Source organism: Triticum aestivum, chromosome 3B (assembly GCF_018294505.1).
Source record: "Triticum aestivum cultivar Chinese Spring chromosome 3B, IWGSC CS RefSeq v2.1, whole genome shotgun sequence".
NCBI classification, from domain to species: domain Eukaryota; kingdom Viridiplantae; phylum Streptophyta; class Magnoliopsida; order Poales; family Poaceae; genus Triticum; species Triticum aestivum.
In genome coordinates, this window is record NC_057801.1 from 570,365,684 (window position 1) to 570,392,878 (window position 27,195).

General features: G+C 45.3%; 1 protein-coding gene across 1 annotated transcript; it reads left to right on the forward strand.

The window, feature by feature from the left end:
* The first annotated feature begins 1,322 nt into the window (after window positions 1-1,322).
* Window positions 1,323-26,013, forward strand: LOC123067603 (cysteine-rich receptor-like protein kinase 10). The gene is made up of 5 exons (XM_044490334.1): window positions 1,323-1,362; window positions 1,453-1,587; window positions 24,999-25,242; window positions 25,397-25,553; window positions 25,660-26,013. The coding sequence occupies exons 1-5, from the start codon at window positions 1,323-1,325 to the stop codon at window positions 26,011-26,013; spliced, it is 930 nt and encodes a 309-aa protein (XP_044346269.1).
* The last annotated feature ends 1,182 nt before the right edge of the window (window positions 26,014-27,195 follow it).

Below are 27,195 nucleotides of genomic sequence, written 5' to 3' on the forward strand. Positions count from 1 at the left end.
GAACTAAAGAAGCAATTGAGTAATGAATTTGAGATGAAGGATTTGGGTGCAGCAAAGAAAATACTTGGCATGGAAATATCTAGAGATAGACCGTCTGGAAAAGTATATCTAAGTCAGAAGGGATATATTGATAAAGTTCTTCGTCGTTTTAATATGCATAATGCCAAGCCGGTGAGTAGACCGTTAGCTGCACACTTTAAATTGTTATCAGCTTTATGTCCTAAGTCAGATGCAGATATTGAGTACATGTCTAGAGTTCCCTATTCAAGTGCAGTTGGTTCACTTATGTATACCATGGTTTGTTCTCGTCCTGACTTATCATATGCATTGAGTGTTGTCAGTAGATACATGGCTAATCCTGGAAAAGAGCATTGGAGAGCAGTTCAGTGGATTCTCAGATACCTGCGTGGTACTTCTAATGCTTATTTACAGTTTGGGAAAACTAGAGATGGACTTGTTGGTTTTGTTGATTCTGATTTTGCTGGTGATTTGGATAAGAGAAGCTCACTCACAGGTTATGTTTTCACCATTGATGGTTGTGCTGTGAGTTGGAGAGCAACTTTGCAGTCTATTGTGGCTTGTTCCACTACTGATGCCGAGTATATGGCTATTTCTGAGGCATGTAAAGAAGCTATCTGGTTGAGAGGTTTGTACACTGAGCTTTGTGGAGATTCATCTTGTCCTACCATATTTTCTGACAGTCAAAGTGCCATATATCTTACAAAGAATCCAATGTATCATGAGAGGACAAAGCACATTGATGTTAGATTTCATTATATTCGAGATGTTGTTGCTGAAGGCAATTTGAAGGTATGCAAGATAAGTACTCATGATAATCCTGCTGATATGATGACAAAGCCAGTTCCTACCAATAAGTTTGAGCTTTGCTCAGGCTTAGTTGGTATCTCTCACTAGTCCTATGGACTTTGACGCACAAGGTGTTTATGCTGATTTGGATGGAGTTATCTACTTTCTTCGACTACTTGAGGGAATTTGGATCAAGGTGGAGATTGTTAAATTGTGATCCAAATTATACCATGTTGGACTAGACGTAGTACAACCATTGTGGGCCTTTGCATTGACGTCGAGCGTACGAGTACAACTCATTACTTGTCCTCCAATGACTCTCATGTATTGCCCTCTTATATACCCATGTAGTCGCACCTCAGACGGTCTGTCGTCTCGTGCTTGTAATACTCCTCCGTCATAGTGATTATACCTTCGTGCGTCTGTGGTTTTCTCCCGCAAGGGTTTCCACGTAAAAATCCGTGTCTCTTTGTCTCATTTATTTCTCGTTATTATCTAACAGCAACCTTGCGCAGATGCCCATGCTGCCATTTCTTGCGGTCATGACCGCACCTGGTGCATCATAGTTTTGATATGTTATTGATTGATTAATTGGCTTGTGTGATAGCCGATACTGATGGTGATAAATCATTTCAAAACATGCAGGAAGGAGGAGGAGATTACAACATGTCATCCTTGCTGTTGCCATTTCTCTTGGAGCACTATTTGTGCTAGTCGTCGTGCTTGCTTGTGTTCGCCGACAGAAGAGAGGGATCAAGCAGGTGAACAAGGAAGAACAAGGTATATTACATTTCCAATAGAGCACAGGGATCCAGGGGAACAAGAGGAGGCGATGCTTACTCGAATCACGAGTTTCTTATTGCAGACAATGCAGGGGAGGGCATGAACTATATTAGTTTGCAAGTGTTGGGAGCTGCAACATCCAATTTTTCTGTAAACAATAAATTGGGGGAGGGAGGATACGGAGAGGTTTTTAAGGTATGTATTCTATGTTGTTATGAATATTACATGAGAATTCAAATCCACACTACACCCTCTGTTCCTAAGCAGCTAAACATAAGATGTTTTGGCAGTTCCTAAACGTCTTACATTTAGAAACATAGTCAGCAGTAATAATTTGGTGAATCATGTAATTTCATCCAAGATCAAACTTGCTTCTACACAGGGCGAATTGCAGGACGGAAATGAAATAGCTGTCAAAAGGCTGTCAGCAAACTCTACTCAAGGGTTCAATGAGCTGAAAAATGAGATAGTGTTAGCTAACAAACTGAAGCACAAGAATTTGGTGCAGCTTCTCGGTGTTTGCTTGCAAGAGAAACTGCTGGTGTACAAATATATTGTTGGAAATATGAGCAAATTACTACGAGATTTAATCCGAATAAATAGAAGATAAATCATGACTACAGTAGCAGAGATTGAACTAATCATGCGAACTAGCATAGCAGATGAACAGATCACATCTAGGGCACATACTAGAAACATGAATTCTATCACGATCTCGAACAGGAAAGATAGAATCACGTACGGTTCAGCGGGAGCAGCACCGCCGGCATTGACATTGTCACCCATGTCGTCGAGGATGAGGTTGCCGAGGTCGGGGAAGAAGTCGTCATTCGCGAAGTCGTCCCTGCCAGCAGTCGCGCGAGTGCGCTCCCCAAAAACCTGATCGCCCCTCTCCCGTACAGGATCACGAGAGGCGGGGTTCCGGAGGCCTGCTGTCCCTTCTCCCAGTGCACGCCGAAAGGAGGGATGTAGAAGACTTGCTTGGCGGCGCAGTGATCTAGAGCGGTGGTGAGAAACCATACGAAGCGGTAGCGGCTAGGGTAGACGTCTGCCTGACTATATAGTGCGGGCCGGGTAGGTCGTGGGAGTAAACCCCACGTCTGAGTTGTCACGAACCAAAAGAATCGGAAACGGTTCAGTAAATAACGCGTCCGTTAATTATTAATTAATGACTCATTAATTTTTCCCGAGCAGCAAAAATATAGACAACGTGCATAGCTCTGTCCTCGGCTCAGCTCAATCCCGCAACCCGCAGCGCGGCACGTCGTGACGAGGCGTGGCGAGGCGAGCGAGGAGGAGGAGTGCGCGTGTAGGTCTCCTCTTCTCATGCTCATACAAGTGGTAGGAGAGCTCACCTTATAAAAAGGTGCAACTCTCTTTCAACTTATGAGGTGGGACTAAACTTTAGCCTCACTCACTCCACTCACATGTGTGCATGAATGGGCCAAGAGAATTTCAGAATTTTAGTTGGGCTTTGGGCCAAAAGCCCACTAGCAAATTCCAACAATCCCCCACAAAGTCTCATTGGCACATTTCACCATTTGTTTCCAAAACATTGTTTATATACCGGTGCTTAGTGGAGACTGTGAAGTTGAACTTCCACTTAGAGATTTATGCTACACTAGATCACAACTTGAATAGTGGACTATGCCTTGAACTACAAGTTTTCTGCAAGTCTAGTTTCACACAAATTCTTGACCGATACTTGGCTGCCGCAAGGCTTCCCCGCGGGTGGAGCATATACGTCGTAATCCAGGGCCTTTCATGAATTTATTAGAGAGCACCCACTTCTCATAGACTGCGACGTTAACAGTCAAATTCATATAGGTGTGTTCCTCAGGAGATGCTCTGCAGGACAACATCTCTGCTTACTCAAATAAGCCACTTGGAACACATTAAGATAGATATCAACCTGCCATGCAGATCAAGAGAGTATTGCATCTTCACGGAGTGGGATAATTAAAATAAGGATACTCTCCTCTCAGCTGACCAACAGCTTGTCTCCCACTTCTAGTTCACGGGATCTCCGATCACATAGAGTGGGTTACCACTATGGACAACTCATGCGGTGGGTCTCAAACCCATCTCCATTGATGCATTATCTATCACATTACGTGATAGACCCTTTGTGAAGGGATCTGCCAAGTTTTTCGACATTTTGATATAATCCAACGTAATAACTCCGGAGTCTCTCAGTTTCCTGACAGATTTTAATCTCCTCTTCACATGCCTTGAGGACTTCATATTGTACTTAGAACAGTTTATCTTGACGATCACAGTTTGATTATCACAGTTCATGAGGATAGGGGGTATAGGTTTTTCAACCATAGGTAAGTCCATCAATAGCTCACGAAGCCACTCTGCTTCAACAGCGGCAGTGTCTAATGCTGTGAGTTCTGCTTCCATAGTTGACCTCGTTAAGATGGTCTGCTTGCAAGACTTCCAGGAAACAGTGCCACCACCAAGTGTAAAAACATAACCACTTGTGGCCTTAATCTCATCAGCATCAGATATCCAGTTAGAGTCACTATAACCCTCCAGTACCCTTGGATACCCGGTGTAGTGAATCCCATAGCTCGCAGTGCCCTTCAAGTAGCGCATAACTCTCTCAAGCGCACGCCAATGATCATCTCCCGGTTTTGACACGAACCGACTCAGCTTGCTCACAGCAAAAGAGATGTCAGGCCTCGTGGCACTCGCCAAATACATAAGCGAGCCAATAATATGAGAATACCTCAGTTGATCTCTAGCAATTCGTCGATTCTTTCGAAGCAACACACTAGCATCATATGGAGTTGGAGAAGGCGTGCAGTCGCTATACCCAAAACGACTCAAGACCTTTTCCACATAGTGAGACTGAAGCAGTGTGATCCCACCATTCTCATCTCTCAACAGCTTGATGTTTAAGATAACATCAGCTACTCCTAGATCCTTCATCTCAAAACAGCGAGATAAGAAATCCTTAACCTCCTTGATTAAATCAAGTTTGGTTCCAAAGATCAATATGTCGTCGACATACAGACAAAGAATAACTCCTTCGCCCCCACCATGGCGATAGTACACACACTTGTCACCATCATTTACTACAAAGTCGGCAGCAGTTAATGTTCTTTCGAACTTCTCATGCCACTCCTTAGGAGCTTGTTTAAGGCCATATAAAGACTTTAATAACTTGCACACCTTTCCTTCTTGACCAGGTACTACAAAACCATCTGGCTGATCCATGTAAATTTCCTCCTTCAACTCTCCATTGAGGAAAGCCGTCTTAACGTCCATTTGATGAACGAGAAGACCATGTGAGGCAGCCAGTGATAGTAGCACCCGAATTGTGGTCAGTCTAGCCACGGGTGAGTAAGTATCAAAGAAGTCTTCACCTTCTTTCTGGGTATAACCCTTAGCCACAAGCCGTGCCTTGTACTTTTCAATCGTACCATCAGGTCTAAGCTTCTTCTTGAACACCCACTTACATCCTATAGGTTTGCACCCATAAGGACGGCCAGTGATCTCCCAGGTTCCGTTAGCTAAGATGGAATCCATCTCGCAACGAACACCTTCCTTCCAGTAGTCAGCATCAGGAGATGCATAGGCTTCTGAAATAGTCCTGGGTGTGTCATCCACAAGGTACACAATGAAATCATCACCAAAGGACTTTGCAGTCCTCTGTCTCTTACTCCTTATAGGAGTTTCATTGTCACCCTCAACAGGATTCTCAACGTGTTCCATGGCAATGGTGGGTTCAGGAATTACAGTGAGTTCCTCACTAGATGGAATAGGTATCTCCTGATTTGATGAACTTGACATATCCTTCATAGGAAATATGTCCTCAAAGAAAGTTGCATCATTAGACTCCATAATCGTACCAGCATGCATGTCGGATACCTCATATTTTTTTATCAAAAATCTATAGCCAATGCTATGAAAAGCATAGCCCAGAAGAACACAATCCACGGTTTTTGGTCCAAGCTTGCGCTTCTTGGGAATTGGTATATTGACTTTCGCCAAACAACCCCAAGAACGTAGGTAAGAGAGTTTCAACCTTTTCCTTTCCCATTCCTCAAATGGAGTCATGGTCTTATGCTTTGTGGGAACTCGGTTTCGGACATGACACGCGGTCATTAGCGCCTCCCCCCACCATTCCTTGGAAAGACCCGATGTGTCTAACATGGCGTTAACCAAATCAGTTAGAGTTCGGTTCTTTCTTTCGGCCACCCCATTCGACTGAGGTGAGTAGGGAGGCGTCCTCTCATGGATTATACCATGTTCCGCACAAAACAGATCAAATTCATTGGGAAAATACTCTCCATCACGATCGGACCTAAGCCGTTTAATTTTTCGATCAAGTTGGTTCTCTGCCTCAAGTTTATAGTTTTTGAAGAAAGTTAAAGCCTCATCTTTTGATTTCAGAAGATACACATAACAATATCTAGTGGAGTCATCAATCAACGTCATGAAATATCTCTTTCCACCTTTTGTCAACACGCCATTCATCTCACAAAGATCAGAATGTATAAGTTCTAGTGGCGCCAAGTCTCTTGCCTCTGCAGTCTTATGGGACTTGCGAGGTTGTTTATCTTGCACACATACTTGGCACTTAGAGCCTTTGACAGTAGAGATTTTAGGAAATTCATATTGGCTAGCCGCATCATGCAACCAAACTTAATATGACAAAGTCGTGAATGCCAAATATCCGGCTCATTATTGTGGCAAACATTATTAATAACTTAATGCAAATATCTGACAAAGATAGGCGGAACAAGCCTCCGCACTCATAGCCTTTTCCAACAAAGTGTCCACACTTGGTAATTACAACTTTATTGGACTCAAAAACCAACTTAAAACCATCTTGACATAAACAGGAACCGCTAACAAGATTTTTATTGATGGACGACACATGATGAACGTTCTTCAGACGCACGGTCTTCCCCGAAGTAAACTTCAGATCAACCGTACCAACACCTCGAACGATGGCATGTGACCCGTTCCCCATCAGCACGGGAGAAGTCCCTGTGGCCTGGTAAGAAGAAAACATGGAGGCGTCAGCACAAACATGTACATTGGCACCGGTGTCAATTAACCAATCAGGGGATTGAAATACTGAAAGGATGGTAGGAAAAATACCATACCCTGATTCCTTCATATCAGTATCACTGATGACAACATTAGCGGACTTGCCGCCCTCCTCATGTTCGTGCTCCTCAAAGCGGTTAGGACACTTCGGAGCCTAGTGATTAGGATCACCGCAGACATGGCAGAGTCCCTTCCCCTTCTTATGAGAATTCTTCTTGAAGTTGGTAGAGTGTGATGGCTTGTTCTTTGTATCAAACTTGCCTTTCCCCTGAGTTTTGTTCTTGTTGTTTTTGAACTTATTGGGCTGGAAGTTCTTCTTCTGTACCATGTGGGCACTAGAAGCTCCCTCGGCAACTCGAGCACGTGTGTCCTTTGCTCTCGCCTTCTCTTCAACATCAAGAGTACCAATGAGATCCGCAACGGAAAACTCCTGTCTCTTGTGTTTCAGGGAAGTAGCAAAATTGTTCTACGAAGGTGGAAGCTTGGCAATAATGCCTCCGACAACACACACTTGAAGTGCTTAAGTTCTTTTGCGAGCGACTGTATCTCATGAGCCTGCTATACAACAGAGCGCTCATCAGTCATCTTGTAGTCATAGAATTGCTCCATGACGTACAACTCGCTACCGGTGTCCGAGGCACCAAACTTGGCCTCGAGCGCAGCCCACATGTCCTTGCCGTTGTCAAACGACATATACGAATCCACAATGGAATCATCAAGAACACCCAGAAGAGCGCCTTTAAAGAGAGTATCGATCTTCTCAAAAGCTTCCAGCTGTGCTGGATTAAGATCGCCCTCAGGCTTGCCCTTAGTGGCGTCATAGCAGCCCATGGTCTGAAACCAGTAGACTGCTCTCGTGCGCCACCTCTTATATTGCGCCCCCTTAAAGGCAGGCGGCTTCAGATGCGCAGCAAAACCACTCGGAGTAAATTGCCTATAATCAGGTTTTTGGATTGTTTGAAATATGAGTAAATTACTACGAGATTTAATCCGAAAAAATAGAAGATAAATCATGACTACAGTAGCAGAGATTGAACTAATCATGCGAACTAGCATAGCAGATGAACAGATCACATCTAGGGCACATACTAGAAACATGAATTCTATCACGATCTCGAACAGGAAAGATAGAATCACGTACGGTGCAGCGGGAGCAGCACCGCCGGAGTTGATGTTGTCACCCATGTCGTCGAGGATGAGGTTGCCGAGGTCGGGGAAGAAGTCGTCGTTCGCGAAGTCGTCGCTGCCAGCAGTCGCGCGAGTGCGCTCCCCAAAAACCTGATCGCCCCTCTCCCGTACAGGATCACGAGAGGCGGGGTTCCGGAGGCCTGCTGTCCCTTCTCCCAGTGCACGCCGAAAGGAGGGATGGAGAAGACTTGCTTGGCGGCGCAATGATCAGGAGCGGTGGTGAGAAACCATACGAAGCGGCGGCGGCTAGGGTAGACGTCTGCCTGACTATATAGTGCGGGCCGGGTAGGTCATGGGAGTAAACCCCAAGTCCGAGTCGTCACGATCCAAAAGAGTCGGAAACGGTTCAGTAATTAACGCATCCGTTAATTATTAATTAATGACTCATTAATTTTTCCTGAGCAGCAAAAATATAGACAACGTGCATAGCTCTGTCCTCAGCTCGGCTCAATCCCGCAACCCGCGGCGCGTCGTGACGAGGCGTGGCGTGGCGAGGCGAGCGAGGAGGAGGAGCGCGCGTGTAGGTCTCCTCTTCTCATGCTCATACAAGTGGTAGGAGAGCTCAACTTATAAAGAGGTGCAACTCTCTCTCAACTTATGAGGTGGGACTAAACTTTAGCCTCACTCACTCCACTCACATGTGTGCATGAATGGGCCAAGAGAATTTCAGAATTTTAGTTGGGCTTTGGGCCAAAAGCCCACCAGCAAATTCCAACAATCCCCCACAAAGTCTCATTGGCACATTTCACCATTTGTTTCCAAAATATTGTTTATATACCGGTGCTTAGTGGAGACTGTGAAGTTGAACTTCCACTTAGAGATTTATGCTACACTAGATCACAACTTGAATAGTGGACTATGCCTTGAACTACAAGTTTTCTGCGAGACTAGTTTCACACAAATTCTTGACCGATACTTGGCTGCCGCAAGGCTTCCCCGTGGGTGGAGCGTATACGTCGTACTCCAGGGCCTTTCATGAATTTATTAGAGAGCACCCACTTCTCATAGACTGCGACGTTAACAGTCAAATTCATATAGGTGTGTTCCTCGGGAGATGCTCTGCAGGACAACATCTCTGCTTACTCAAATAAGCCACTTGGAACACATTAAGATAGATATCAACCTGCTATGCAGATCAGGAGAGTATTGCATCTTCACGGAGTGGGATAATTAAAATAAGGATACTCTCCTCTCAGCTGACCAACAGCTTGTCTCCCACTTCTACTTCACGGGATCTCCGATCACATAGAGTGGGTTACCACTATGGACAACTCATGCGGTGGGTCTCAAACCCATCTCCATTTATGCATTATCTATCACATTACATGATAGACCCTTTGTGAAGGGATCTACCAAGCTTTTCGACATTTGGATATAATCCAACGTAATAACTCCGGAGTTTCTCAGTTTCCTGACAGATTTTAATCTCCTCTTCACATGCCTTGAGGACTTCATATTGTCCTTAGAACTGTTTATCTTGACGATCACAGTTTGATTATCACAGTTCATGAGGATAGGGGGTATAGGTTTTTCAACCATAGGTAAGTCCATCAATAGCTCACGAAGCCACTCTGCTTCAACAGCGGCAGTGTCTAATGCTGTGAGTTCTGCTTCCATAGTTGACCTCGTTAAGATGGTCTTCTTGCAAGACTTCCAGGAAACAGCGCCACCACCAAGTGTAAAAACATAACCACTTGTGGCCTTAATCTCATCAGCATCAGATATCCAGTTAGAGTCACTATAACCCTCCAGTACCCTTGGATACCCGGTGTAGTGAATCCCATAGCTCGCAGTGCCCTTCAAGTAGCGCATAACTCTCTCAAGCGCACGCCAATGATCATCTCCCGGTTTTGACACGAACCGACTCAGCTTGCTCACAGCAAAAGAGATGTCAGGCCTCGTGGCACTCGCCAAATACATAAGCGAGCCAATAATATGAGAATACCTCAGTTGATCTCTAGCAATTCGTCGATTCTTTCGAAGCAACACACTAGCATCATATGGAGTTGGAGAAGGCGTGCAGTCGCTATACCCAAAACGACTCAAGACCTTTTCCACATAGTGAGACTGAAGCAGTGTGATCCCACCATTCTCATCTCTCAACAGCTTGATGTTTAAGATAACATCAGCTACTCCTAGATCCTTCATCTCAAAACAACGAGATAAGAAATCCTTAACCTCCTTGATTAAATCAAGTTTGGTTCCAAAGATCAATATGTCGTCGACATACAGACAAAGAATAACTCCTTTGCCCCCACCATGGCGATAGTACACACACTTGTCACCATCATTTACTACAAAGTCGGCAGCAGTTAATGTTCTTTCGAACTTCTCATGCCACTCCTTAGGAGCTTGTTTAAGGCCATATAAAGACTTTAATAACTTGCACACCTTTCCTTCTTGACCAGGTACTACAAAACCATCTGGCTGATCCATGTAAATTTCCTCCTTCAACTCTCCATTGAGGAAAGCCGTCTTAACGTCCATTTGATGAACGAGAAGACCATGTGAGGCAGCCATTGATAGTAGCACCCAAATTGTGGTCAGTCTAGCCACGGGTGAGTAAGTATCAAAGAAGTCTTCACCTTCTTTCTGGGTATAACCCTTAGCCACAAGCCATGCCTTGTACTTTTCAATCGTACCATCAGGTCTAAGCTTCTTCTTGAACACCCACTTACATCCTACAGGTTTGCACCCATAAGGACGGCCAGTGATCTCCCAGGTTCCGTTAGCTAAGATGGAATCCATCTCGCTACAAACAACTTCCTTCCATTAGTCAGCATCAGGAGATGCATAGGCTTCTGAAATAGTCCTGGGTGTGTCATCCACAAGGTACACAATGAAATAATCACCAAAGGACTTTGCAGTCCTCTGTCTCTTACTCCTTATAGGAGTTTCATTGTCACCCTCAACAGGATTCTCAATGTGTTCCATCGCAATGGTGGGTTCAGGAATTATAGTGAGTTCCTCACTAGATGGAATAGGTATCTCCTGATTTGATGAACTTGACATATCCTTCATAGGAAATATGTCCTCAAAGAAAGTTGCATCATTAGACTCCATAATTGTACCATTTAGCATGTCGGATACCTCAGATTTTATTATCAAAAATCTATAGCCAATGCTATGAAAAGCATAGCCCAGAAGAACACAATCCACGGTTTTTGTTCCAAGCTTGCTCTTCTTGGGAATTGGTATATTGACTTTCGCCAAACAACCCCAAGAACGTAGGTAAGAGAGTTTCAACCTTTTCCTTTCCTATTCCTCAAATGGAGTCATGGTATTATGCTTTGTGGGAACTTGGTTTAGGACATGACACGCGGTCATTAGCGCCTCCCCCCACCATTCCTTGGAAAGACCCGATGTGTCTAACATGGCGTTAACCAAATCAGTGAGAGTTCGGTTCTTTCTTTCGGCCACCCCATTCGACTGAGGTGAGTAGGGAGGCGTCCTCTCATGGATTATACCATGTTCCACACAAAACAGATCAAATTTATTGGAAAAATACTCTCCATCACGATCGGACCTAAGCCGTTTAATTTTTCGATCAAGTTGGTTCTCTGCCTCAGATTTATAGTTTTTGAAGAAAGTTGAAGCCTCATCTTTTGATTTCAGAAGATACACATAACAATATCTAGTGGAGTCATCAATCAACGTCATGAAATATCTCTTTCCACCTTTTGTCAACACGCCATTCATCTCACAAAGATCAGAATGTATAAGTTCTAGTGGCGCCAAGTCTCTTGCCTCTGCAGTCTTATGGGACTTGCGAGGTTGTTTAGCTTGCACACATACTTGGCACTTAGAGCCTTTGACAGTAGAGATTTTAGGAATTAAATTCATATTGGCTAGCCGCGTCATGCAACCAAACTTAATATGACAAAGTCGTGAATGCCAAATATCCGACTCATTATTGTGGCAAACATTATTAATAACTTTAGTGCAAATATCTGACAAAGATAGGCGGAACAAGCCTCCGCACTCATAGCCTTTTCCAACAAATTGTCCACACTTGGAAATTACAACTTTATTGGACTCAAAAACCAACTTAAAACCATCTCGACATAAACAGGAACCGCTAACAAGATTTTTATTGATGGACGGCACATGATGAACGTTCTTCAGACGCACGGTCTTCCCCGAAGTAAACTTCAGATCAACCGTACCAACACCTCGAACGATGGCATGTGACCCGTTCCCCATCAGCACGGGAGAAGTCCCTGTGGCCTGGTAAGAAGAAAACATGGAGGCGTCAGCACAAACATGTACATTGGCACCGGTGTCAATTAACCAATCAGGGGATTGAAATACTGAAAGGATGGTAGGAAAAATACCGTACCCTGATTCCTTCATATCAGTATCACTAATGACAACATTAGCGGACTTGCCGCCCTTCTCATGTTCGTGCTCCTCAAAGTGGTTAGGACACTTCGGAGCCTAGTGATTAGGATCACCGCAGACATGGCAGAGTCCCTTCCTCTTCTTATGAGAATTCTTCTTGAAGTTGGTAGAGTGTGATGGCTTGTTCTTTGTATCAAACTTGCCTTTCCCCTGAGTTTTGTTCTTGTTGTTTTTGAACTTATTGGGCTGGAAGTTCTTCTTCTGTACCATGTGGGCACTAGAAGCTCCCTCGGCAACTCAAGCACGTGTGTCCTTTGCTCTCGCCTTCTCTTCAACATCAAGAGTACCAATGAGATCCGCAACGGAAAACTCCTGTCTCTTGTGTTTCAAGGAAGTAGCAAAATTGTTCCATGAAGGTGGAAGCTTGGCAATAATGCCTCCGACAACACACACTTGAAGTGCTTAAGTTCTTTTGCGAGCGACTATATCTGATGAACCTGCTGTACAACAGAGCGCTCATCAGTCATCTTGTAGTCATAGAATTGCTCCATGACGTACAACTCGCTACCGGCGTCCGAGGCACCAAACTTGGCCTCGAGCGCAGCCCACATGTCCTTGCCGTTGTCAAACGACATATACAAATCCACAATGGAATCATCAAGAACACCCAGAAGAGCGGCTTTAAAGAGAGTATCGATCTTCTCAAAAGCTTCCAGCTGTGCTGGATTAAGATCGCCCTCAGGCTTGCCCTTAGTGGCGTCATAGCAGCCCATGGTCTGAAACCAGTAGACTGCTCTCGTGCGCCACCTCTTATATTGCGCCCCCTTAAAGGCAGGCGGCTTCAGATGCGCAGCAAAACCACTCGGAGTAAATTGCCTATAATCAGGTTTTTGGATTGTTTGAAATATGAGTAAATTACTACGAGATTTAATCCGAAAAAATAGAAGATAAATCATGACTACAGTAGCAGAGATTGAACTAATCATGCGAACTAGCATAGCAGATGAACAGATCACATCTAGGGCACATACTAGAAACATGAATTCTATCACGATCTCGAACAGGAAAGATAGAACCACGTACGGTGCAGCGGGAGCAGCACCGCCGGCGTTGACGTTGTCGCCCATGTCGTCGAGGATGAGGTTGCCGAGGTCGGGGAAGAAGTCGTCGTTCGCGAAGTCGTCGCTGCCAGCAGTCGCGCGAGTGCGCTCCCCAAAAACCTGATCGCCCCTCTCCCGTACAGGATCCCGAGAGGCGGGGTTCCGGAGGCCTGCTGTCCCTTCTCCCAGTGCATGCCGAAAGGAGGGATGGAGAAGACTTGCTTGGCGGCACAATGATCAGGAGCGGTGGTGAGAAACCATACGAAGCGGCGGCGGCTAGGATAGACGTCTGCCTGACTATATAGTGCGGGCCGGGTAGGTCGTGGGAGTAAACCCCACGTCCAAGTCGTCACGATCCAAAAGAATCGGAAACGGTTCAGTAATTAACGCGTCCGTTAATTATTAATTAATGACTTATTAATTTTTCCTGAGCAGCAAAAATATAGACAACGTGCATAGCTCTGTCTTCGGCTCGGCTCAATCCCGCAACCTGCGGCGCGTCGTGACGAGGCGTGGCGTGGCGAGGCGAGCGAGGAGGAGGAGCGCGCGTGTAGGTCTCCTCTTCTCATGCTCATACAAGTGGTAGGAGAGCTCACCTTATAAAGAGGTGCAACTCTCTCTCAACTTATGAGGTGGGACTAAACTTTAGCCTCACTCACTCCACTCACATGTGTGCATGAATGGGCCAAGAGAATTTCAGAATTTTAGTTGGGCTTTGGGCCAAAAGCCCACTAGCAAATTCCAACAACCCCCCACAAAGTCTCATTGGCAAATTACACCATTTGTTTCCAAAATATTGTTTATATACCGGTGCTTAGTGGAGACTGTGAAGTTGAACTTCCACTTAGAGATTTATGCTACACTAGATCACAACTTGAATAGTGGACTATGCCTTGAACTACAAGTTTTCTGCGAGACTAGTTTCACACAAATTCTTGACCGATACTTGGCTACCGCAAGGCTTCCCCGTGGGTGGAGCGTATACGTCGTACTCCAGGGCCTTTCATGAATTTATTAGAGAGCACCCACTTCTCATAGACTGCGACGTTAACAGTCAAATTCATATAGGTGTGTTCCTCGGGAGATGCTCTGCAGGACAACATCTCTGCTTACTCAAATAAGCCACTTGGAACACATTAAGATAGATATCAACCTGCTATGCAGATCAGGAGAGTATTGCATCTTCACGGAGCGGGATAATTAAAATAAGGATACTCTCCTCTCAGCTGACCAACAGCTTGTCTCCCACTTCTACTTCACGGGATCTCCGATCACATAGAGTGGGTTACCACTATGGACAACTCATGCGGTGGGTCTCAAACCCATCTCCATTTATGCATTATCTATCACATTACATGATAGACCCTTTGTGAAGGGATCTACCAAGCTTTTCGACATTTGGATATAATCCAACGTAATAACTCCAGAGTTTCTCAGTTTCCTGACAGATTTTAATCTCCTCTTCACATGCCTTGAGGACTTCATATTGTCCTTAGAACTGTTTATCTTGACGATCACAATTTGATTATCACAGTTCATGAGGATAGGGGGTATAGGTTTTTCAACCATAGGTAAGTCCATCAATAGCTCACGAAGCCACTCTGCTTCAACAGTGGCAGTGTCTAATGCTGTGAGTTCTGCTTCCATAGTTGACCTCGTTAAGATGGTCTGCTTGCAAGACTTCCAGGAAACAGCGCCACCACCAAGTGTAAAAACATAACCACTTGTGGCCTTAAACTCATCAGCATCAGATATCCAGTTCGAGTCACTATAACCCTCCAGTACCCTTGGATACCCGGTGTAGTGAATCCCATAGCTCACAGTGCCCTTCAAGTAGCGCATAACTCTCTCAAGCGCACGCTAATGATCATCTCCCGGTTTTGACACAAACCGACTCAGCTTGCTCACAGCAAAAGAGATGTCAGGCCTCGTGGCACTCGCCAAAGACATAAGCGAGCCAATAATCTGAGAATACCTCAGTTGATCTCTAGCAATCCGTCGATTCTTTCGAAGCAACACACTAGCATCATATGGAGTTGGAGAAGGCGTGCAGTCGCTATACCCAAAACGACTCAAGGCCTTTTCCACATAGTGAGACTGAAGCAGTGTGATCCCACCATTCTCATCTCTCAACAGCTTGATGTTTAAGATAACATCAGCTACTCCTAGATCCTTCATCTCAAAACAGCGAGATAAGAAATCCTTAACCTCCTTGATTAAATCAAGTTTGGTTCCAAAGATCAATATGTCGTCGACATACAGACAAAGAATAACTCCTTCGCCCCCACCATGGCGATAGTACACACACTTGTCACCATCATTTACTACAAAGTCGGCAGCAGTTAATGTTCTTTCGAACTTCTCATGCCACTCCTTAGGAGCTTGTTTAAGGCCATATAAAGACTTTAATAACTTGCACACCTTTCCTTCTTGACCAGGTACTACAAAACCATCTGGCTGATCCATGTAAATTTCCTCCTTCAACTCTCCATTGAGGAAAGCCGTCTTAACGTCCATTCGATGAACGAGAAGACCATGTGAGGCAGCCAGTGATAGTAGCACCCGACTTGTGGTCAGTCTAGCCACGGGTGAGTAAGTATCAAGGAAGTCTTCACCTTCTTTCTGGGTATAACCCTTAACTACAAGCCGTGCCTTGTACTTTTCAATCGTACCATCAGGTCTAAGCTTCTTCTTGAACACCCACTTACATCCTACAGGTTTGCACCCATAAGGACGGCCAGTGATCTCCCAGGTTCCGTTAGCTAAGATGGAATCCATCTCGCTACGAACACCTTCCTTCCAGTAGTCAGCATCAGGAGATGCATAGGCTTCTGAAATAGTCCTGGGTGTGTCATCCACAAGGTACACAATGAAATCATCACCAAAGGACTTTGAAGTCCTCTGTCTCTTACTCCTTATAGGAGTTTCATTGTCACCCTCAACAGGATTCTCAACGTGTTCCATCGCAATGGAGGGTTCAGGAATTACAGTGAGTTCCTCACTAGATGGAATAGGTATCTCCAGATTTGATGAACTTGACATATCCTTCATAGGAAATATGTCCTCAAAGAAAGTTGCATCATTAGACTCCATAATTGTACCAACATGCATGTCGGATACCTCAGATTTTATTATCAAAAATCTATAGCCAATGCTATGAAAAGCATAGCCCAGAAGAACACAATCCACGGTTTTTGTTCCAAGCTTGCTCTTCTTGGGAATTGGTATATTGACTTTCGCCAAACAACCCCAAGAACGTAGGTAAGAGAGTTTCAACCTTTTCCTTTCCCATTCCTCAAATGGAGTCATGGTATTATGCTTTGTGGGAACTCGGTTTAGGACATGACACACGGTCATTAGCGCCTCCCCCCACCATTCCTTGGAAAGACCCGATGTGTCTAACATGGCGTTAACCAAATCAGTTAGAGTTCGGTTCTTTCTTTCGGCCACCCCATTCGACTAAGGTGAGTAGGGAGGCGTCCTCTCAGGGATTATACCATGTTCCACACAAAACAGATCAAATTCATTGGAAAAATACTGTCCATCACGATCGGACCTAAGCCGTTTAATTTTTCAATCAAGTTGGTTCTCTGCCTCAGCTTGATAGTTTCTGAAGAAAGTTAAAGCCTCATCTTTTGATTTCAGAAGATACACATAACAATATCTAGTGGAGTCATCAATCAACATCATGAAATATTTCTTTCCACCTTTTGTCAACACGCCATTCATCTCACAAAGATGAGAATGTATAATTTCTAGTGGCGCCAAGTCTCTTGCCTCTGCAGTCTTATGGGACTTGCGAGGTTGTTTAGCTTGCACACATACTTGGCACTTAGAGCCTTTGACAGTAGAGATTTTCGGAATTAAATACATATTGGCTAGACGCGTCATGCAACCAAAGTTAATATGACAAAGTCGTGAATGCCAAATATCCGACTCATTATTGTGGCAAACATTATTAATAACTTTAGTGCAAATATCTTACAAAGATAGGCGGAACAAGCCTCCGCACTCATAGCCTTTTCCAACAAATTGTCCACACTTGGAAATTACAACTTTATTGGACTCAAAAACCAACTTAAAGCCATCATGACATAAACGGGAACCGCTAACGAGATTTTTATTGACGAAAGGCACATGATGAACGTTCTTCAGACGCACGGTCTTCCCCGAAGTAAACTTCAGATCGACCGTACCAACACCTCGAACGATGGCATATGACCCGTTCCCCATCAGCACGGGAGAAGTCCCTGTGGCCTGGTAAGAAGAAAACATGGAGGCGTCAGCACAAACATGTACATTGGCACCGGTGTTAATTAACCAATCAGGGGATTGAAATACTGAAAGGATGGTAGGAAAAATACCATACCCTGATTCCTTCATATCAGTATCACCGATGACAACATTAGCGGACTTGCCGCCCTTCTCATGTTCGCGCTCCTCAAAGCGGTTAGGACACTTCGGAGCCCAGTGATTAGGATCACCGCAGACATGGCAGAGTCCCTTCCCCTTCTTATGAGAATTCTTCTTGAAGTTGGTAGAGTGTGATGGCTTGTTCTTTGTATCAAACTTGCCTTTCCCTTGAGTTTTGTTCTTGTTGTTTTTGAACTTATTGGGCTAGAAGTTCTTCTTCTGTACCATGTGGGCACTAGAAGCTCCCTCGGCAACTCAAGCACGCGTGTCCTTTGCTCTCGCCTTCTCTTCAACATCAAGAGTACCAATGAGATCCGCAACGGAAAACTCATGTCTCTTGTGTTTCAGGGAAGTAGCAAAATTGTTCCACGAAGGTGGAAGCTTGGCAATAATGCCTCCGACAATAAATTTGTCCCGCAACACACACTTGAAGTGCTCAAGTTCTTTTGCGAGCGACTTTATGTCATGAGCCTGCTGTACAACAGAGCGCTCATCAGTCATCTTGTAGTCATAGAATTGCTCCATGGCGTACAACTCGCTACCGGCGTCCGAGGCACCAAACTTGGCCTCGAGCGCAGCCCACATGTCCTTGCCGTTGTCAAACGACATATACGAATCCACAATGGAATCATCAAGAACACCCAGAAGAGCGGCTTTAAAGAGAGTATCGATCTTCTCAAAAGCTTCCAGCTGTGCTGGATTAAGATCGCCCTCAGGCTTGCCCTTAATTAGTGGCGTCATAGCAGCCCATGGTCTGAAACCAGTAGACTCCTCTCGTGCGCCACCTCTTATATTGCGCCCCCTTAAAGGCAGGCAGCTTCAGATGCGCAGCAAAACCACTCGGAGTAAATTGCCTATAATCAGTTTTTTGGGTTGTTGGAAATATGAGAAAATTACTACGAGATTTAATCCGAATAAATAGAAGATAAATCATGACTACAGTAGCAGAGATTGAACTAATCATGCGAACTAGCATAGCAGATGAACAGATCACATCTAGGGCACATACTAGAAACATGAATTCTATCACGATCTCGAACAGGAAAGATAGAGTCACGTACGGTGCAGCGGGAGCAGCACCGCCGGCGTTGACGTTGTCGCCCATGTCATCGAGGATGAGGTTGTCGAGGTCGGGGAAGAAGTCGTCGTTCGCGAAGTCGTCGCTGCCAGCAGTCACGCAAGTGCGCTCCCCAAAAACCTGATCGCCCCTCTCCCATACAGGATCACGAGAGGCGGGGTTCCGGAGGCCTGCTGTCCCTTCTCCCAGTGCACGCCGAAAGGAGGGATGGAGAAGACTTGCTTGGCGGCGCAATGATCTGGAGCGGTGGTGAGAAACCATACGAAGCGGCGGCGGCTAGGATAGACGTCTGCCTGACTATAAAGTGTGGGCCGGGTAGGTCGTGGGAGTAAACCCCACGTCCGAGTCGTCACGATCCAAAAGAATCAGAAACAGCTCAGTAATTAACGCGTCCATTAATTATTAATTAATGACTCATTAATTTTTCCCGAGCAGCAAAAATATAGACAACGTGCATAGCTCTGTCCTCGGCTCGGCTCAATCCCGCAACCCGCGGCGCGTCGTGACGAGGCGTGGCGTGGCGTGGCGAGGCGAGCGAGGAGGAGGAGCGCGCGTGTAGGTCTCCTCTTTTCATGCTAATACAAGTGGTAGGAGAGCTCACCTTATAAAGAGGTGCAACTCTCTTTCAACTTATGAGGTGGGACTAAACTTTAGCCTCACTCACTCCACTCACATGTGTGCATGAATGGGCCAAGAGAATTTCAGAATTTTAGTTGGGCTTTGGGCCAAAAGCCCACTAGCAAATTCCAACAATCCCCCACAAAGTCTCATTGGCACATTTCACCATTTGTTTCCAAAATATTGTTTATATACCGGTGCTTAGTGGAGACTGTGAAGTTGAACTTCCACTTAGAGATTTATGCTACACTAGATCACAACTTGAATAGTGGACTATGCCTTGAACTACAAGTTTTCTGCAAGTCTAGTTTCACACAAATTCTTGACCGATACTTGGCTGCCGCAAGGCTTCCCCACGGGTGGAGCGTATACGTCGTACTCCAGGGCCTTTCATGAATTTATTAGAGAGCACCCACTTCTCATAGACTGCGACGTTAACAGTCAAATTCATATAGGTGTGTTCCTCAGGAGATGCTCTGCAGGACAACATCTCTGCTTACTCAAATAAGCCACTTGGAACACATTAAGATAGATATCAACCTGCCATGCAGATCAGGATAGTATTGCATGTTCACGGAGTGGGATAATTAAAATAAGGATACTCTCCTCTCAGCTGACCAACAGCTTGTCTCCCACTTCTACTTCACGGGATCTCCGATCACATAGAGTGGGTTACCACTATGGACAACTCATGGGGTGAGTCTCAAAGCCATCTCCATTGATGCATTATCTATCACATTACGTGATAGACCCTTTGTGAAGGGATCTGCCAAGTTTTTCGACATTTGGATATAATCCAACGTAATAACTCCGGAGTTTCTCAGTTTCCTGACAGATTTTAATCTCCTCTTCACATGCCTTGAGGACTTCATATTGTCCTTAGAACTGTTTATCTTGACAATCACATTTATTTTTTGATTATCACAGTTCATGAGGATAGGGGGTATAGGTTTTTCAACCATAGGTAAGTTCATCAATAGCTCACGAAGCCACTCTGCTTCAACAGTGGCAGTGTCTAATGCTGTGAGTTCTGCTTCCATAGTTGACCTCGTTAAGATGGTCTGCTTGCAAGACTTCCAGGAAATAGCGCCACCACCAAGTGTAAAAACATAACCACTTGTGGCCTTAATCTCATCAGCATCAGATATCCAGTTCGAGTCACTATAACCCTCCAGTACCCTTGGATACCCGGTGTAGTGAATCCCATAGCTCGCAGTGCCCTTCAAGTAGCGCATAACTCTCTCAAGCGCACGCTAATGACCATCTCCCGGTTTTGACACAAACCGACTCAGCTTGCTCACAACAAAAGAGATGTCAGGCCTCGTGGCACTCGCCAAATACATAAGCGAGCCAATAATCTGAGAATACCTCAGTTGATCTCTAGCAATCCGTCGATTCTTTCGAAGCAACACACTAGCATCATATGGAGTTGGAGAAGGCGTGCAGTCGCTATACCCAAAACGACTCAAGACCTTTTCCACATAGTGAGACTGAAGCAGTGTGATCCCACCATTCTCATCTCTCAACAGCTTGATGTTTAAGATAACATCAGCTACTCCTAGATCCTTCATCTCAAAACAGCGAGATAAGAAATCCTTAACCTCCTTGATTAAATCAAGTTTGGTTCCAAAGATCAATATGTCGTCGACATACAGACAAAGAATAACTCCTTCGCCCCCACCATGGCGATAGTACACACACTTGTCACCATCATTTACTACAAAGTCGGCAGCAGTTAATGTTCTTTCGAACTTCTCATGCCACTCCTTAGGAGCTTGTTTAAGGCCATATAAAGACTTTAATAACTTGCACACCTTTCCTTCTTGACCAGGTACTACAAAACCATCTGGCTGATCCATGTAAATTTCCTCCTTCAACTCTCCATTGAGGAAAGCCGTCTTAACGTCCATTTGATGAACGAGAAGACCATGTGAGGCAGCCATTGATAGTAGCACCCAAATTGTGGTCCGTCTAGCCACGGGTGAGTAAGTATCAAAGAAGTCTTCACCTTCTTTCTGGGTATAACCCTTAGCCACAAGCCATGCCTTGTACTTTTCAATCGTACCATCAGGTCTAAGCTTCTTCTTGAACACCCACTTACATCCTACAGGTTTGCACCCATAAGGACGGCCAGTGATCTCCCAGGTTCCGTTAGCTAAGATGGAATCCATCTCGCTACAAACAGCTTCCTTCCAGTAGTCAGCATCACGAGATGCATAGGCTTCTGAAATAGTCCTGGGTGTGTCATCCACAAGGTAAACAATGAAATCATCACCAAAGGACTTTGCAGTCCTCTGTCTCTTACTCCTTATAGGAGTTTTATTGTCACCCTCAACATGATTCTCAACGTGTTCCATCGCAATGGTGGGTTCAGGAATTACAGTGAGTTCCTCACTAGATGGAATAGGTATCTCCTGATTTGATGAACTTGACATATCCTTCATAGGAAATATGTCCTCAAAGAAAGTTGCATCATTAGACTCCATAATCGTACCAACATGCATGTCGAATACCTCAGATTTTATTATCAAAAATCTATAGCCAATGCTATGAAAAGCATAGCCCAGAAGAACACAATCCACAGTTTTTGGTCCAAGCTTGCGCTTCTTGGGAATTGGTATATTGACTTTCGCCAAACAACCCCAAGAACGTAGATAAGAGATTTTCAACCTTTTCCTTTCCCATTCCTCAAATGGAGTCATGGTCTTATGCTTTGTGGGAACTCGTTTTAGGACATGACACGCGGTCATTAGCGCCTCCCCCCACCATTCCTTGAAAAGACCCGATGTGTCTAACATGGCGTTAACCAAATCAGTTAGAGTTCGGTTCTTTATTTCGGCCACCCCATTCGACTGAGGTGAGTAGGGAGGCGTCCTCTCATGGATTATACCATGTTCCACACAAAACAGATCAAATTCATTGGAAAAATACTCTTCATCATGATCGGACCTAAGCCGTTTATTTTTTCCATCAAGTTGGTTCTCTGCCTCAGCTTTATAGTTTTTGAAGAAAGTTAAAGCCTCATCTTTTGATTTCAGAAGATACACATAACAATATCTAGTGGAGTCATCAATCAACGTCATGAAATATCTCTTTCCACCTTTTGTCAACACGCCATTCATCTCACAAAGATCAGAATGTATAAGTTCTAGTGGCGCCAAGTCTCTTGCCTCTGCAGTCTTATGGGACTTGCGAGGTTGTTTAGCTTGCACACATACTTGGCACTTAGAGCCTTTGACAGTAGAGATTTTCGGAATTAACTTCATATTGGCTAGCCGCGTCATGCAACCAAAGTTAATATGACAAAGTCGTGAATGCCAAATATCCAACTCATTATTGTGGCAAACATTATTAATAACTTTAGTGCAAATATCTGACAAAGATAGGCGGAACAAGCCTCCGCACTCATAGCCTTTTCCAATAAATTGTCCACACTTGGAAATTACAACTTTATTGGACTCAAAAACCAACTTAAAACCATCTCGACATAAACGGGAATGGCTAACGAGATTTTTGTTGATGGACGGCACATGATGAACGTTCTTCAGACGCACGGTCTTCCCCAAAGTAAACTTCAGATCGACCGTACCAACACCTCGAACGATGGCATGTGACCCGTTCCCCATCAGCACGGGAGAAGTCCCTGTGGCCTGGTAAGAAGAAAACATGGAGGCGTCAGCACAAACATGTACATTGGCACCGGTGTCAATTAACCAATCAGGGGATTGAAATACTGAAAGGATGGTAGGAAAAATACCATACCCTGATTCCTTCATATCAGTATCACCGAGGACAACATTAGCGGACTTGCCGCCCTTCTCATGTTCGCGCTCCTCAAAGCGGTTAGGACACTTCGGAGCCCAGTGATTAGGATCACCGCAGACATGGCAGAGTCCCTTCCCCTTCTTATGAGAATTCTTCTTGAAGTTGGTAGAGTGTGATGGCTTGTTCTTTGTATCAAACTTGCCTTTCCCCTGAGTTTTGTTCTTGTTGTTTTTGAACTTATTGGGCTGGAACTTCTTCTTCTGTACCATGTGGGCACTAGAAGCTCCCTCGGCAACTCGAGCACGTGTGTCCTTTGCTCTCGCCTTCTCTTCAACATCAAGAGTACCAATGAGATTCACAACGGAAAACTCCTGTCTCTTGTGTTTCAGGGAAGTAGCAAAATTGTTCCACGAAGGTGGAAGCTTGACAATAATGCCTCCGACAACACACACTTGAAGTGCTCAAGTTCTTTTGCGAGCGACTGTATCTCATGAGCCTGCTATACAACAGAGCGCTCATCAGTCATCTTGTAGTCATAGAATTGCTCCATGACGTACAACTCGCTACCGGCGTCCGAGGCACCAAACTTGGCCTCTTGCGCAGCCCACATGTCCTTGCTGTTGTCAAACGACATATACGAATCCACAATGGAATCATCAAGAACACCCAGAAGAGCGCCTTTAAAGAGAGTATCGATCTTCTCAAAAGCTTCCTGCTGTGCTGGATTAAGATCGCCCTCAGGCTTGCCCTTAATTAGTGGCGTCATAGCAGCCCATGGTCTGAAACCAGTAGACTCCTCTCGTGCGCCACCTCTTATATTGCGCCCCCTTAAAGGCAGGCGGCTTCAGATGCGCAGCAAAACCATTCGGAGTAAATTGCCTATAATCAGTTTTTTGGATTGTTGGAAATATGAGCAAATTACTACGAGATTTAATCCGAATAAATAGAAGATAAATCATGACTACAGTAGCAGAGATTGAACTAAGCATGCGAACTAGCATAGCAGATGAACAGATCACATCTAGGGCACATACTAGAAACATGAATTCTATCACGATCTCGAACAGGAAAGATAGAATCACGTACGGTGCAGCGGGAGCAGCACCGCCGGCGTTGACGTTGTCACCCATGTCGTCGAGGATGAGGTTGCCGAGGTCGGGGAAGAAGTCGTCGTTCGCGAAGTCGTCGCTGCCAGCAGTCGCGCGAGTGCGCTCCCCAAAAACCTGATCGCCCCTCTCCCGTACAGGATCACGAGAGGCGGGGTTCCGGAGGTCTGCTGTCCCTTCTCCCAGTGCACGCCGAAAGGAGGGATGGAGAAGACTTGCTTGGCGGCGCAATGATCTGGAGCCGGGTAGGTCGTGGGAGTAAACCCCACCCCACGTCCGAGTCGTCACGATCCAAAAGAATTAATTTTACCCGAGCAGCAAAAATATAGACAACATGCATAGCTCTGTCCTCGGCTCGGCTCGGCTCAATCGCGGCGCGGCGCGGCGAGCGAGGAGGAGGAGCGCGCGTGTAGGTCTCCTCCTCTCATGCTCATACAAGTGGTAGGAGAGCTCACCTTATAAAGAGGTGCAACTCTCTCTCAACTTATGAGGTGGGACTAAACTTTAGCCTCACTCACTCCACTCACATGTGTGCATGAATGGGCCAAGAGAATTTTAGAATTTTAGTTGGGCTTTGGGCCAAAAGCGCACTAACAAATTCCAACATATATGCCTAATGGAAGCCTAGACACGATCCTTTTCGGTAATTCTCCCAACTCTTATTAAAACTTTGGCACACTACTCTGGGTATATTCTTCTGTTGTTTTTAGTTCCAGTGGTGCATGTGTGTAGCAGATCCTGAGAAGGCAAACCAACTGGACTGGACCAAAAGAAAAGGTATCATCTCCGGGATTGCTCGAGGTCTACTGTATCTCCACGAGGACTCTCGTCTTAAAGTCATACACCGTGACCTGAAGCCAAGCAATGTCTTGCTGGATGATGTGGATATGAATCCCAAGATCTCCGACTTTGGTCTGTCTAGGGCTTTTGGTGGAGATCAGTCGATCGACATAACAAAACGGCCTGTCGGCACGCTGTAAGTCTGTCCTTATCTACTTTGTCTGCAGAAGTACATTTGATAAAAATGGCATGCACATCATTATTGCAGTAAGTATCACCATAGACCATCTTGTTGGCACTAATTGACCACTGACTGTAGTATTTGTTTCGGAACTAATTCATGCATGCAGTGGATACATGTCTCCGGAGTATGCCTACTGCGGCCAAGTCTCTACCAAGTCAGACATGTACAGCTTCGGTGTCATCGTTCTAGAGATTGTGACTGGCCGGAGGAACAATAGGTCACTCGAGGATAATAACACGGCCGCCAGATCTCTGCTCAGCTACGTACGTAAGATCCGTAGACATATGTTAATATGTCTAGTGTACGTTGCCTCCCTCGTATATGTTGGGACAACTGCTCAGCCAGCTGCAATAATATATCTTCTTGCAGGTATGGGATAAGTGGAGCGCAGGGACGACGCACGAGGTGGTGGATCCTTCCCTGCGCGGACGTTACCTCGAGGGTGAGGTGGTCAGCTGCGTGCGGATCGGGCTGTTGTGCGTCCAGGAGGACCCGAGTGCCAGGCCGGACGCGGCGGAGGTGGTCCTCATGCTCGACAGCCACTCCACGTCCATCACCATGCGGACTCCCTCCAGGCCGGCCTTCTGCTTCACAGAGCCTGGCGTCGTCAACCCGGCGCTCGGTTACCATGGCACCCGGGATGCTAATGCTATGGCCACCGGCCACCTGCCAACGCCCGGTTCAGATAATGAAGTGACCATCTCCGATCTCCAGCCTAGGTAGGAGTAGGACCATCTACGCAGCACAAGTTTGTATAGTTGATAATGCGAGAATACCTGCTGTTTCAGAGGACGATATATATGCAATGAAATGAATAGCGCGCTATTTCGGCGTTTTAGCGTCGCTATAGCATATTTGGGAGGCTCACGTTACGTTTGAGCACACTAGTAAATATGCCCGTGCGTTGCACCGGGAGAAAGAACTTAACATGTCATTCATCATGTTAGAAGCTACCGGGTCGAGCAAAGTAGGATTTTTAGGGAGGGAAGCGCAAGACGTATATGATTAACCTAAGGCTGCGAAACATGTAATCAATGGACCATGTGCCATGTGAAGATGTATCATACGAAGGGCAACCACATTTCCTCATACAAAAACAATAAATCCACGTCGGCTCGTTGATAAAGCCGTACAGGGAGCCGACGAGAAAAATACAGGGGGACAAGATGTCGCCGACCTGCTCAACACGAGCCGCCGTCCTACTACACATGTGCAGATCCAATGTAAATCAATGTCATCCGCAACCGTACATTGTCACTCTTATGCGCGTCGTTCCAAAGAAAGAGACCGAGAAAGAGAGGAAAGGGTACAACCCCCCTCAAAAACGTATAAAAGAGCATAAGAGTTTCCTACACTCCTACATCCATCCCTCGTCAGAATTTCCTATTTGCTTGCATCGGCAGCAGTCAGTGAATGATAGGTGTTGTCTATGCTGAGTTGCGTTGTTGTGTCTATCACACCACGCACAGCCGCTACCAAGCACGTTGTTGGCGCCAGTCATCGCGATGCAACCACACATGCTGCCGAGCACACGCGCTGCCTTAGATCGAGCCTGAATGTAGTCGGTGCTAGGACACATAGCATCCAGCCAAGGTTTTGTGTTTCGTTTGTAAATTTGCCTTGAATGAAATGGGTGAACTTTGAAATTTTGGTTTTTTTTAGAAATCTCGGACAAAAAGGACAATCCAAAATTTAATTTATTTGGACGAAACATGAACAAAAAATGACTGAAATTGCACAATTTTTTTGAATCCTCCAGCAATGGAATAAAGCAGAGTCAAACTGAACAACACCGATCCCTTGATTGATATACACCCATGAATAGCCAAGAACAATTCGATTTAGCGGACTACCATAAATCCCATAATTCAATCAGCAAGATTACCATAGTACTTAGTACTCATC

Excerpts from the sequence above, each read along its gene's own strand:
- LOC123067603 (XM_044490334.1), top strand. The coding sequence starts at position 1,323 with ATGCCCATGCTGCCATTTCTTGCGGTCATGACCGCACCTG. Across the intron at positions 1,588-24,998 it reads GGTGAACAAGGAAGAACAAG|CAGATCCTGAGAAGGCAAAC; the intron begins GTATATTACATT and ends GCATGTGTGTAG. Across the intron at positions 25,243-25,396 it reads AAACGGCCTGTCGGCACGCT|TGGATACATGTCTCCGGAGT; the intron begins GTAAGTCTGTCC and ends TCATGCATGCAG.